Below are 14467 nucleotides of genomic sequence, written 5' to 3'. Positions count from 1 at the left end.
CCCAACTCGCAACCTGAGGAATTTGCCAGAGTCCCATAGCTAGTGACACAGAAGACACATAGGTGTGTCTCCGTGCGGTACTCTGGCAGGGCCGGGGCTCTTGGCCACCTTATCTCATGCCTCACTGCTACCAGTTTCTTCCTCTAGGAGGGGCCCGAAGGCACGCCCTTCTCCGGGACCTCGGTTTCCTTATGCGCACTCAGCCACGATGTGGCCACTAGGACTTGAGATTTCAAGAAAATTGGCTGAGAGCGTCTAGGTGGGAGAGAAGGTGGCGGCGGGGAGGGGAGAGGGGAAAAGAAGAGAGAGGAGCGGAGGGGGAGGAGGACGAGCCGCCCAGACGGCAGAAACTCCAAGTATGCGAAGTACGCCGGCCCCTGAGCTATGAATAGTGCCGCCAGGCTCGCAGCCCAGGGCGCCCTTCCCGCAGCCTCCACCCCACCTTCCCAGGCGGGCTTTGCACCGGGTGCCTAGGAAGCGCACTTCTGGGGATGGGAGCTGAGCTGGGGGATGAAGGGTGTGGTCATGCAAATGAGACACAAATAAAGAGCTGCAGGCATCTCTGATTGGAGGATCCCTGCCAGTCCTGGAACGTGGGCAGAGCTGGCATTCAACAAAAGGCAGTGCCCAGCCCTGGGTCACCAGGCAGGCCCCTGCTACCCCAGCGTGGCTGCATTTCCCAAGCCTGGAGATCTCTTCTGGTCATTCATGGCTGAAATCCCAACCATGCAGTATGGTTTCTGGGATCCCCTCATTCTGTCAATGCCCTAGTAGGCTCTGCCTCCTTAGGACACCATCCCTGACCCCCCCAGCATCATGAGTCAGACTCACTTTCTGAAGCTACCAGTTCTGATACACAACTGGGCGCTTGACAAATCACAGCTGCCCTAGTCCCTTTTCCTCATCACTGACCACAATGGGACACAAGTTGAGCTCAGAAGCAGGAGACGCAATCCGACCCGGCCCTGCTCTTGTGTGCCCTCAAACAAATCAGTAATGTCAAAGCCATGTTCCCCTTCCTCTCATTCTGGGTCTGCTGACTGGGCGTCACCAAGGGCCTGGCACTAGGCAGGGGATGGACATGACAGGACACTAGGGAAAGAAGTCAAAGAATCCAGGCAGAGTTCAGGTCTCACCTGGGTGATCCTGGTCAAGTTCTTTCCCTCTCCAAGCCTCAGTCTCCTCAGCTATAAAAGCAATATTTGAGAGGACTCAGTCTGAATGCCTAGCACATGGCAGTCACTAAACAAACCTGGTACAGCAGTCCACAAAAGGACTTTAAAAATTAATAAAGGCAGCTCCTGACTTCATAAAGAACAAAGAGATAAGACATGCATGAAATAAAGGAACCGTAGAGCATAGTGTTTAAAAGTTCCTACTCAAGCGAGGCACCGTGGCACACGCCTGTAATCCCAGCGGCTTGGGAGGCTTAGGCAGGAGGATTGAGAGTTCAAAACCAGGTTCAGCAAAAGGGAGGTGCTAGGGGCTGGGGATGTAGCTCAAGTGGTAGCGCGCTCGCCTGGCATGCGTGTGGCCCGGGTTCAATCCTCAGCACCACATGCAAACAAAAGATGTTGTGTCCGATGAGAACTAAAAAATAAATATTAAAATTCTCTATCTCTCTCTTTAAAAAAAAAAAAAAAGGGAGGTGCTAAGCAAGTCAGTGAGACTCTGCCCCTAAATTAAAAAATACAAAATAGGGCTGGGGATGTGGCTCAGTGGTCGAGTGCCCCTGAGTTCAATCCCGGGTGCCTCCCCTGCACTGCCCTCAAAAAAGTTCCCAAACACAGCCAGGTGTGGTAGGGCACACCTGTGATCCCAACCATTTGGGAAATTGAGGCAAGAGGATCACAAGTTCAAGACCAGCCTCAGAAACTTAGTTAGGTCTGAAGTAATTTAGCAAGACTTTGTCTCAAAATAAACAATAAAGAGGGTTGGGGGGTATAGCTCAGTGGTAGAGTGTCCCTGGGTTCAATCACCAGTGCTGGGGGGGAAAAAAAAAGTTCCTAAACATGGGCTGTGGATATAGTTCAGTGGCAGAGCACGCATTAGCATACATGACATCCCGAGTTCAATCCTCAGTGTGGGGGGTGTGGGGGGATTCCTAAACAGGATTAGGAGCAACCTGGGTTTGAGTCCCAACTCAGTCCCAATTTCTAGCTGTGTCCTTGGCCAAGTTACTAATGTCTGTTAGGACCTCCCAGCAAACATCTCTCAAGCATTGGCAAGCTTCATCTCCTCAGTGAAGTCTCTTATCCCCAGAGCTGGAGCATCTCAAAGTAGGAAGGGCTCAGTCCATGATGACTGATAGAACCCTGGGGTCCTCCATACTACTCAAGAGCAAACCCCAAACTGCACACGGACTCACAGAGAAGCAGAACATAATCATACTCTACATTCACCATTGATCACATCTTCCCCTCTCCTTCATTATGCCCACCCCTACTTGAATTTCAGGGCTCATCTCACGAGAGGTAGGTCCACCATTCTGGGGTGGGCAATGTTCTCCCAGGTTCTTTCTTATCAAGGAATAGAGCAGAAACCACAAGGACAGGCTTAGTATTCAGAAAGGCCCAGTTTTGTTTTATTTCATTTTATCCCATTTTAGTATTTATTTATTTGTTGGTTTTTGTGGTACTTGAAATTGAACACAGGGGCACTCTATCATTATCTTTTTATTTTTTCCTTTTGAGAAAAGTTCTCACTGAGCTGCTGAGGCTGGCCTCAAATTTACAATCCTCCTGCCTCAGCCTCCCAAGTAGTTGGGATTACAGGTGTGTGCCATTACACCTAATTGGGACCCGGTTTTAAATTCAGATGACCTTGATTGAAGTTATTTACCCTCTTAAGATCTTTGTTCATGCGTCTGTAAATATGTAATCACTCCATGATGGTCCTTGAACATTGATTAGAAGGTGTTTCACTAAAGAATTCTCAATGTGGAGCCAGGTACAGGGGCTCACGCCTGTAATCCCAAAGCTGCTTGGGAGGCTGAGGCAGGAGGATTGTGAGTTCAAAGCCAGCCTCAGTAACAGGGAGGTGCTAGGCAACTCAGTGAGACCCTGTCTCTAAATAAAATACAAAAAAGGGCTGGTGATATGGCTCAGTGGTTGTGTGCTCCTGAGTTCAATTCCGGTATTCAAAAAAAAAAAAAAGAATTCTCAACTTGTGGGGATGGGGGTGTAGTTCAGAAGCAGAGCACTTGCCTAGCATGTGAAATGCACTGGGTTTGATCTCCAACACAGAGTGGGGGGGGATCCTCAAATTAAATATAGACTTGGAAAGAGGAGATGAGGAAAGGAGATTAATCATATCACCAAATGCTTTTTAACCAACCTCTATGGCAATTTGACTCAGTGACTCTGCTTCCATCTTTAAACTTTAGTCAACATTTTGTGACCATATTCTGGCTCACACGACATCACAGGAAGACAGCAGCCTGTATCTGCAGGCCTGAGACTGTCTCCCCAGGCAGATGGGACCTTTCTGACATGAACATTTGGGGAAGGGGAGCCCCGGGGCGCATTCTGAATTGGCAGGTAGTGGAAATGCAGTCTCACAAGCCATGTTTATAAAGCCTGAGTGGAGAGTTTTTGTCTGGCTTTGGGGCAGTAGGAAAAGCAGAAAAGGAACACTGTGAGGGCAGGGCTGGGTCTCATTCATCCAGGCTTCAGGAGCCAGAAAGTACCTGGAATAGGAGGTGATGGGAGTCAAGGTCACCCACCCACTAAAGACCCTTTTGCTCTAAGAGCTGGCTCAGGCACTGACTTACCCACACTGCTGCCTCCTATACTGCCCTGGCTGGAATTAGGGAGAGAGCAGGAGGGAGTCCTTATACCAGCCCTGCCTGGGAATGTTCTCAGCACCCCCAGGCTACACCTGGTCTCTTAGATCAATCTTTCCTTAGCACTGGGGACCTGAGTCTCTGGAAGCCACTGAAGGAGGAAAAGGCCAAGTGGGGAAGGAAGAGGAGCTTTCTCCCTCTCACCAGCAGCCCCAGCCTAGTAGTATGGCCCTATTCCCTGTGTTCCCCCTCCCCGGGGCTCTGGGCCCAACCTCAGCTGCCCCGCAACACTCCTCAGGTGCAGCAGGTTGGAGGGGCTCGGGGCTAGGCTCCAGTAGAGCTAATGAGGGCGCAGCTCTGCAAATGCCAGCACAAGACAGAAGGGAGCACCAGAGTAGCCCCCAGCCCCCCAAGCCTCCACCCTCATACCCGCAGCTCCTCCCCCACTCTTGGGGAAGAAGGACAGTGGAGGGGGGGCATGCCTCTGGAAGACAAAAGGGGGATTAGAAGACTCTTCCCAAGTACAGCAAGGACAGTCATGCATCACTTAATGACGGGGCTATGTTCTGGGAATCACTGGGTGATTTCATCACCATGTGAACATCAGACTGTACTTACACAAAACAAGGCATCTGGAACGTCACCAAGCGATATAATCTCTCGGGACTATCAACATACAAACACGGTATTATCTCACTGATGGAAAGGTGACATGGCGCGTGACTGTACAGTATCACGATGCCGAGGAGAGATGGGCTGTGGGGGCATAAACTAGAAAACAGCATCAGGGTGAAGCAGGGTTCTCACCTGGGCTGCCTAAGGCTCCCCTGTTCCCTGCTCAGCTCCAAATCCCAGAGGTCCCCTTCCTCCTCAAACTCTGGGAACCCACCAACAGAAAACTACTCCTTCCTCCCCCTCTTCCTGGCCTCACAGCAGCAGGTCAGCATGGAGAGACCTTTGCCTCCCTGCTTTTCTCTGTTCCTTCCACCTTTGCCTGACCCTCTCCTTTGCCCCAATCCCCTGGGCTTAATCTTTCTATAGGGGCCTTCTATAGGGCAAATGAGGAGGCAGGGGCAGGCTGGTCTCCACGTTCCTCCAGTTGAAATACACAAAGACATGACCCCGTCTTCCCTCCCTCTCTTTTGCAAAATAATCCAGTTTCTCCACATTGAAAATGAGGAAGCTGTGGTGGAGGGTGGAGGTCTCCATTCAATCACCCTTTCCAGCCCTTCGAAGGCGCTGAGGAGCATCCAGATGGGTCAGGTCCCCACCCTCCTCCTCCCCCCCAGGGCTCCAAGTCCCCCAACTCCTCCAGGAGCTCTTGCGCCCCTTGAGGACATGAACCAAGAAGCAGCAGCTGCAAGTTCAGGAGCCCAGCATCAACAGAATCACACTGGACACTGATAGAAATCAGGCTCAGAGCCAAAATGAACTCTGCTCTTCCCTACGCTGACCACCACGTGGCCAAGACCCCGGGTGGTTGTCCTCCCACATGGCTCCCACATGTTCCCCCAGCCGCCACATTCCTCTGACCCATATGCCTCCTGCTGGCCTGCCCGCCTCACTGAGGCCAGCACCGGGGCTCTGTCATCCCTTTGCCTTGCCCCAGCTTGTCTCTCTTCCCAGAGATTCAGGGTGAGCTTTGAAAGGGTCAGTTCAAAGAGGACCTGCTTGTGGAAGGCCCAGCCAGACCTAGGGCTGGTTCCTCGGCCAGATTCCTGGCAGCTGGGGACAAAGGCCCCACTGTTCCCCCGACCCTCGGACGCCCCCAAATGCACTGGGCATAAGAAGGCTTTCTTTCCCCAGTTCCGCTTCTCACAGGCCCGGGCTCTTTGCCATAGGGAGTAGCCCTGGTCCCTCTTCAGGAGAGGCTGGGGGTGGGGAAGAGGGAACTCCTAATTTCCCCATCCCCACCACCATGCACCCAACCCCTTGGGGCCCACGGGATAACGAAGCAGCCCTGGGGCCAACTTCAGGATCAGGGACCCAGGTTCCTCTTGGCCCCTCAGCCACCAAGCCCTTCCAGGCCTGAAATAGTTCCCTGTCTTCTCCCACTCACCAGATCCATACCCATCTCCTAGGACTACTTCTCCTCTGAAGAGTCACCCAGCCCAAACCAAAGCAGCCACTCTTAGAAGGCCTCAAGAGGCTGGGTGTCTGTCCCCCTTGCCACCTGGTCCCCAATGGCAAGAACCAGGAGATAGTTCTCCAGTTGCCTATCACACAATGCTGGTCAGAAGCAGGGACCTCAAGGTTTCTGTGCCCAGCCTCTCACCCAGTGCCTGAACTTTCTGTAGAGAGTCCTCATCATTGTCCAGCCTGAGCTTGCCCACTTCCAAAGATGGAGGCCTCACTACCCCCAGGACCTGCTCATTTCCTCTTCTGACCATAAAGGGTCCTTTATATTAACCAAAAGTGTGATGTTATTTCCATCCTTTGATTATTGTTTAATACAGTCACTATCAATATTTGAGCTTACCAAATATCAGTCACATTAGCTGTACTACCTCACTTAGTCCTCTCAATAATTTTCTTTTTTGGAGGAAGAGGGTACTAGGAATTGAACCCAAAGGTACTTTTTCCACTGAGTTGCATCCCATCCCCATTTTATTTTAAGACAGGGTTAAAATTGCTTAGGGCCTCACTAAGTTGTGAGGCTCGAACTTGTGATCCTCCTGCCTCAGCTTCTCAAGTTGCTGGGATTACTGGCGTGTGCCACCTCATCTGGCTCTTCAATGCTTTTGAGGGATTTTTCAGGGATAAGAAAACTGAGCCTAAGCTGGTTTTGGTGGCATATGCCTGTAATCCCAGTGACTCGGAAGGCTGAGGATTGAAGGCTTGAGACCAGCCTGGGCAATTTAGCAAGACACTATCTCAAAATAAAAATTAAAAGGGCTGGGAATATAGTTCAGTGGTGGAGCACCCCTGGGTTCAATTCCTAGAACTGAAAGAAAAAAAATAAGAAAACTGAGGCTACAACAATTAAGTTGTCCAAAGCCACACAGTGAAAAAGGGGCCGAGTGAAATCTGAACCTCAGCAGGCTGAAGTAGGGCCCCAAGACTCACCCACAGGGTGCTCCTGCCTCCCATGCCAGGCCGAGGCCACTCATCTGTCATGGCTGGCCTGTGTCAGAAGGTAGCCTGGATCACAGCCCATTTTTGTCCTTGCCAGATCCCCATCAGCCTTTATCAGCAGATGAACTGTGGCCTGGGGATAGTGACTGACTGATGTTAATTCAAACCAGTGAGAGGGGAGCAAAAAGGAACAGGGCACCTGCCCAGGTGCGTTAAGACTTGGAGGAGATGGAAGGGGATGTCCCTGGGCCTAAAGTTTAGGACTGAAGCTGACTGAACCTGGTGTAGGACAGAGAACTGATGGCATGAGCCAGGGATGTGGCTTGGTGGTAGAGCCCCTGCCCAGTACTCACAAGGCCCTGGGTTCCATCTGGAGCTCCACAAAGATAAACTAAAAGAATTAACAACTATGAGGGGCCCTGCCCCAAACCACTCAGGCCACTCCAGCTTGACAGAACCTTCCACCACAAGGTGATGTGTTGAAACTGAACATTTCAGGACCAAAGAACTGAAAAAGGAAAAGGCCTCTTTGATACAACCTGTAGTCTTTTCCCACAGGCCCATTCGTTAGCGCCATCTCCTGAAAACTTCAGGGGAAGAGATGAGGGAAGAACAAGAGAGAAGCCAGGAGACTGGGAGAGTCCTGGGTGGCTTTTGTAAGACTCAGAGAGCAGAGGTAACAAGGGCAGGGGAGAGAGTCCTTCCTCCCTCCTTGCTCAGTGAAGCATCCCAGGCCGCCTTCCAAGACCCCAGCCCCAGGCACGGTAGCTCACACCTGTCATACCAGAGACTCAGGAGCCAAGGCAGGAAGATCACAAGTTCAAGGCCACCCTGGGCAACTTATTAAGACTGTCTCAAAAGAAAAAGTAAAAATGGCTGGGGAACTAGCTCAATGATAGAGTGCCCCAGGGTTTCATCCCCAGTACCAAAATAAAAACAAAACAAAAAGAATCCCAGGCCCACTGACTTCCAAAGGGTTAGGTTACAGGAGGCTGTGGCTTTGCCATACACTGAGCCATTGTTCATGAATTCAGTCAGTCAGTCTGTCAACAAACATTCTCTGAGTACTGGGAGGATGCCAGGCCTCTGTGGACAACAAGACAAACATGACCCATGGAAGCCACTTGGAATGATGTTCATTCAAGAGGCATGGTCAAGTCCTCACTCTGCCAGTTACTTGTTGTGAGGTCTTAGGAAGCCATGTAACTTCTTTGTGCCAGTTTCTTCATCATCCTGTCAAACAGGATGATGGTAACGTACCTACCTAGTGGTAAGCACTATGTACATGTCGCTACTATTATTTTTCCAGTCTGATGGGTGACACTGACATGTAAGTGAATGGTCACAATGCTAGGGAGAGAGCCCAGCTCTGGGCACCCCAGGAAGCCAGGGGAGGGGCCATTCCTGACTCGCACTTCACAAACATTTATGGAGAACTGCTCTGTGCCAGGCACCATGCTGGTCACTGGGGACACAGAGATGAACAGGACACATTGTCCACTTGGGCTTCTTCCCTGCCCTCCCTTCTCTCTCTCAGGGCCCCGTCCCAGCACCTGGTACTGGAGGGGCCACCGAGGACAGAACCACAAAGGGAGAGGGCTGGCCTTGAAGCCTGGGGATCAGAAGACCTGGGTTCTTCTCCACCACCCATGGGCTGAGGGACAAGGGTGTTCTCTGGCCTCAGTTTCCTCACTGCAGCATGGGGAAGTTGGACCCGATGGCCCGTTGGTCCTGGCCACAGGTGATGAGTATGCCCCACCTGCAAGGGCTTTAAACTTGCCCCAAAGTCAAGTCCCAGGACCATCTCAGCCTGACATCCCACTGAGGCAGTGGGAGAGGAGATGCCCGCCTGGTACAGACTGGCACTGTCCTGCTGACAAGCTGGCACAATTTCACAAGAAATAGGGGGCCTGGATCTAAGGGCGGGTTGTTTGAAGAGGGTGGGGGTGCCCGGGGAAAGGCAGTGCCAGCTCCCACAGGCCCTATTCATGGTGTTCTCTGGGGAGGGTGAGAGAGCAGGATAATTAAAACCGGGCTTTGTCCAAATCCCTGACCAAGCCAATACCTCACCTTTGAACCTCTGCGGCCAGCAGAGCAGGGCTGACGCGCCTTTGGAAGGAAAGTGTCAATGAACAGAGCCAGGCCCAAGTGCTGTGGGTGGGCACGGGTGGGACGGGGGTGCTACAGGGGTAAGTGGGCTGATTCCCCACCTAGCAAACCAGAGAGGGCCACCTGGGGCTTTGCTGTCCCCACGGACGGGTAGGAAGACAAGTGACAAAGGTCCAATCCAGCAAGAGGTTGACTTGATTTTGAGCTGTGTCCGAGATGAATCTAGATTCAGGGTGGGAGTGACAGCAGGACAAGGAGGGTCCCAGGAAGTAAGAGAGAGAGCAGAACTCTAAAGCTAGATCCTCAGGTTCCTACCCTGGCTCAGCCACTTACTAGCAATGAGACTGGGGCCATGCTATTAGCTCTCTGTGCTTCCGTGTACTATAAGATGAGGATAATGGTATCTCCCTAGTGGTGTTCTTGTGAGCATTAAATGAGGCAATCTGTATAAATCCTGTTCTTAGCTATCAGTTATACTGCTAAAGCAACTCCCCTTTCTTTAAAATACATTTTTCCAGGTACTGATGTATATGCTCAGAATATATCTGCATGCCATATGAATCTCTCTAAATTACTACATTGGGATCCAACATCATAGGAATTCACCTGGTCCACTACACTAGAGGAAACTTCCCTGAAGTATAGCTCACAAACCTCTTCCTGGAAGTTCTCCCAAGTATCTAACTACAATCAATCACAGTATAAGTTATACCAGTCTCCTGCTTACACAACAAGAAGTCATTCTAAGCATCCCTGCAATGAAGAATAGAGCAGTCCGCTGACCACTCCTGCACTGTCTTGCTCTAACCAGCACCCGCTCTCATCCCCACTCCCACCTATGCCAACAATGCTGTACTTCTTCCCCAGAAATTCAGGGTTGGCCTGAATAAGGGGACACAGAAGGCCCCACCAGGCTGTGCACACACAGGTCACACACAGGCCTGTTTTCCAGGTCCAGTGCCCCTCTGCTTGAGCTGGATTCACAAAAGCCTGCCCCATCTCAGATGGTATCCCAAAGCCACATCCCTCATAATTTCCCTCTCAGGTGTCATCTTGTGCCCTGACTACTATCAGGAAACGTGGATGCCAGCTCAGGCAATGTCACTGTAGGGTCAGGCCCTCTCCATAAAATGGGACACTAACACCTTCTCTGCCCACTCACAGGGGTTCTAGGCCCTTGAATCCAGCATTCAACGTAGGGGATCTACTGCACCCATCATTCACAAGGAGAGGGCAGAGCCTCGGACATGGACTCTGGCATTCCCAGCCACCTTGGGGCAAACTCAACCACACTGTGGGCAAGCTGAAGAGGCATCCAGGGCTGGGGGCCTTTGGGCCATGTTGGGAGGTGAAATGACTGGTTATATAATCAAGATTCAAAGCACACACCGATGAACACATCTCTGTGAGAGCCGGCCACTTTTGAGAGTGGTGCCCTGGCAGAAGGGAGAACCATGTGGGATCAAAAGCCATCCACCCCCAGTTGGGCCCAGTGGGGGTGGAGACACAAGGAGATGGAGATGAAGTATGTGTTGTTGGTTGGGGGGAGAATCTGAGGGACTCATGCTTAATGACCTCCACCCCCACCCCCTGTCCATCCTGAATTTCAAGTTTATAATTAGGAAACAAACTTCGGCTGAGTGAGAACTTGAATACATACAGCTCTAGAAAACAGGGGAGTCACAGAAAGAGTTCACAAAGCACCAGATTCCATAGCCAACATGGTGGGGAAGGTTGGAGAGGAGGGTGCCTAAGCCTTCAGCCTCATCTAAAAAGGAAGAGATCTCAGCCTGGACCCAACCTGATCCTCAAGCTCAGAAAAACTGCTGTCCTACAGCGTTCAGCCCTTCAACTTGGGATGCCGCGGCGGGTGGGTGGGGGGTGCTGGGATGCTTCAGTACGACTAGCAGCCAGGCTCAGAGGTCCGGGGACTAGCCCTGACAGGGGGGATGGGGGCTGGAGGCCCCTGCTGGCCCTTCCCTAGCCTCAGCAGCTGGCAGATGAAAGAACCCAAGCAAAGCAACTCAGCGCTGAGTAATGCCCCTGGCACCCCGCGCTCAGACCCACCCACAGCCAGCTGGAGAGAGCAGAGGAGGGCAGCCGGCCTGCAGAACTGGGGGTCCCGGGCCTATGTCTCTTTCCAGCACCCAGGAGGGCTGCAGACCTGAGCCTGGCAGCCCGTCGTGCGGTACGGCCCAGCAGGGAGCAAGAGTGGCGCGGAGAGGGGGGTGTCCCGCCTCCGTGGCCAAGGACGTCCCGCTCCGGGAACCCCCTCCCCCACTCCCTCTCCCTCCAGCTGTGCCGGGGCCTCGCCAACGGAAAACGAAAACTCGGGCAGAGGAAACGGCGGCAGGCGCCCCGCCTGAAAAACCTGGACAAAAGGCGCGGGCCTCCCGCCCCCGCTGCCCGGTCGCAGGAGGCCTGGCACCACCGTCCGGGTCAGTGGCCCCTGCCCTGGCAGCCCCAGGCCCGTCCGGCCCGCTGCCTAGCTCCCTCGTTCGTGCCCCTCTGCCGGGGGCAGCTCTCCCTCCGACCCCCTGCCCAGCCCGCACCCGCCGAAGTTCCCGCAGCGGTGCCCGCGGTGCCCTCACCGTGTGCCCCCGGCGGTGCCTGCCTAGCGGGGGCGCAGCGACCCCGGCCCAGCCACCGTCCCCTGGCCTCGCCCGGCCGCGCCCCCTCCGGTGGCCCAGCGCCCTCACCTGGGGAGGCCGGGGCTCCGGACGCGGCGGGATCCCGACCAGGCAGAAGGCGACTCCATTCATCGGGTGGCAGCGGCGGCTCTGCGGCCGGGGCACTGCTGGGGGCGCGAGCCGGGACCCGGGAGGGGCGGGGCCGGGGCGGGGTCGAGTGCAGCTCCCCCCCCACAACCCGCCCCCTCGCCCCTCCTCTCCACCACTCGCGCTCTCGACGGGGCGCACCCGCGGCCTCTCCTCAGGGTCCCCAGAGGGTGAAGCGGGCTGAGACCGAGGTCTGCGCGGGCGGCGACCGAGGTCTGCGCGGGCGGCGGAGCCAGAGGCCAGACACAGCCTGGCCCAGAGAAGTGGTCCCAGGGAGGCAGCTAGTACCGGCCTCCAGGGGACCGGCCTAGATAGACAGTGATCCGGACCCAGGAAAGAGGACAAGGGCACTGAACCTAGAACTAGTACAGGGAAAGGGAGGGAGGGAGGGGGAAGCAGAGAGAACCGGGCGTCCAAAGATGGACGGAAACAGAGACCCAGAGACCCAGAAAGCATGAATGGTAAGACAGTTGAGAGAGGCTGCGAAAGTCAGAGACAATGATGAGGTGACGCTGGATCTGAGAAAGAGAAGGAGTATGCAGGATTAGGGAGCCTTCACTCTAGGGACTCGTGGAAATTGAGGTACAAGAACAGTTATGGTGCACTGGTCGGGGGTGCCCTTCAATCTAGGGAAGGTCCCTTTCCAGGCACAGTCCCAGCCAGGATCCCACAGTGGCAGGGGACACAAAGTTGGAAAAGAGGGTGTGGCAGGTGCATCAACTCTTCTAATTGGCCCAGCTCAAGCGAGTCCTGTGGTTCTGGGCTCTAGACTGCCCACGGACTTGCTCTGCTGGCGATCCTGAGAGCGAACCCTTTCTGACTTCACTCTGAGCTGGGCTCAAAGAGCAAAGAGACGCCCCGGAGCCAGGTGAGGTGACACACGCCTGTAATCCCAGCGGCTTGGGAGACGAAGGAAGTAGAATCATGAATTCAAAGCCAGCCTCAGCAACTTAGCGAGATCCTGTCTCCGAATAAAAAATAAAAAGGACTGGGGATGTGGCTCAGTGGTTACGCACCCCTGAGTTCATCCCTGGTAACAAGAGAGAAGAGAGGGGGAGAGAGACAGACAGACATGAGACATACTGGGTCTTAGCCAGCTTTCCCCTCCTGCCAACAGGACCTCTTCAGCTCATTCCCAGACAGTTCAGGGAGGGGCCCATCCTTCATTGTACTGGAAAATTCTTTCTGCTGTCTAACTTCCAGTTTTCCCCCTTCTTACCTGCTACAGCCTACACTGACCTCCTCTTCATGTTTTCTTGCAGTTTTAAAGTCTCTTGTATTCCTTTTCTCAGGTTATAAGGAAAAGAAGGCAGAAGCCAATGATAGATAGGAATAGACTTAGAGATTGCTTCACCACCTCGGGGGCCACTGATCAGCCCCAAGCCCCACCCTTTACCCCTTGATCAGGGTCTAGAATTCAGGTGTAGTGGGTAGGGCAGACAACAATTAGGCCATCCTCCTCCCTTGAGCCTGAAGAAGGAAATACTGACTGGTTTTTAAATCAAATGCTTTATTTAATTCTTCTGCAGTCAGCAGAAAATAATTTTCTAATGATGGAGGAGCAGTTAATGACTCTTCTTCCTTCTCCACCCCTTTTCATCAAGGTCATATGCAGCCAGAAGTATCTCCCACTTCTAGAAAGTCCTTCCTGCTATCTAACTGTAAACCATCACACTACTGGATCTTCTTGCATTATCTTCAACCCAGTACCTGTTCCTGTCTGTTTCTGCCCTGTAGCTCCAAGGTGTGCCACCTCCTGGATGTAGGGGTCCTTTCCAATGGAAACAAAGGGCTGTCTCTGTAAGGGGGAGGGTTGGCATCTGAGAGCCAGACTGAACTGACGTTGTGGGTTGTGGGGCAGGGGCGGGGAACCCTGGAGGGCCCCTGGCTCACTTTTTCCAGGGCCTGATGCCCTCAGACCCTGCAGGAGGCGATGAGAGGAAATGAGCTCACACTGACCGGCAGTCCAATTCCTCCCTCCACAATGCACTACACATACCTCCCCCACCCTCTCCCACTTCCCAGAAACTGTGACTCTCCCCCACCCTGCTGCCCTTCCCACCACTTCCTGCACCTTGACCTGTACCCCCATCCTGCCCAGGCCCTTCCCATCCATCTACTCCAGGCCCTCTTGCTCTATCCTTCCTGTCTACTGTGGCTCCTCAGACTCTGTGTCCCACTCCTTGTATCCTACCATCCACCCCAAAACCCATTTTTCTCCTTGTGTGCTCTTTCTCTGGGGTTTGCCGTAATAGAGCGCAACATAAGGTGAAACATACCCCTCACCAACAACCCTCCTTATATTCCCCCTCTTCCCAAATTCCTACCCTAGCCTAGTCACCCTCCTTCTCTCATGAATGCATTTTGGGAGCTCTGCTATGTGAGGGAGTAGGGAGTGAGGGGAGCAGGGCAGGCTGCCCCTGGGGATGTAGAGACAGGGCTGAGCTCTTTCCCTAGCTGAGGCCTGGTCTTCCCAAATCACCCTTCTGTAGTGAGATCCCAGGGGAGTGGTGGAAGGCTGGAGAAGCAGGAGCGGGGCCAGCAGGGAAGTGCCTTAAGCTCCTTGGAGCTTCATGGATGGGTCAGGGGTCTGGTGGGGACAGGGAGAAAGGCACTCCTGGGAGCAGGCATGGACAAAGGCAGGGAGGCAGGGGGAGAGCAAGCTTGTGGGCAGGAAGTGTGGAGAGATGAGGAAGGAAACAGGCGGGATGTGACTATGGAG

The 14467-nt window shown here is 53.5% G+C and overlaps 1 protein-coding gene across 4 annotated transcripts in view; it reads right to left on the bottom strand.

Annotated features, from left to right (window-relative positions):
- Positions 1-14467, bottom strand: part of Arhgap23 (Rho GTPase activating protein 23) — an 83951-nt gene that overhangs the window by 61468 nt on the left and 8016 nt on the right. For 3 of the 4 annotated variants that reach the window (XM_046420391.2, XM_046420392.2, XM_046420393.2), the window contains exon 1: positions 11668-11790. The exons of the other annotated variant lie outside the window; for it this stretch is intronic. In XM_046420391.2, the coding sequence (XP_046276347.1) occupies positions 11668-11730 (63 nt within the window). In that variant the 5' untranslated portion in view covers positions 11731-11790. Of the gene's footprint in view, positions 1-11667; positions 11791-14467 lie in introns of those variants that run through there. 4 annotated transcript variants of the gene reach the window in all.

The sequence above is a fragment of the Marmota monax genome, unplaced genomic scaffold (assembly GCF_021218885.2).
Source record: "Marmota monax isolate L192 unplaced genomic scaffold, Marmota_monax_Labrador192_F-V1.1 WCK01_AAM20220418_F8-fsc00064, whole genome shotgun sequence".
NCBI lineage: Eukaryota > Metazoa > Chordata > Mammalia > Rodentia > Sciuridae > Marmota > Marmota monax.
This window is presented reverse-complemented; position numbering and strand designations above follow the sequence as displayed.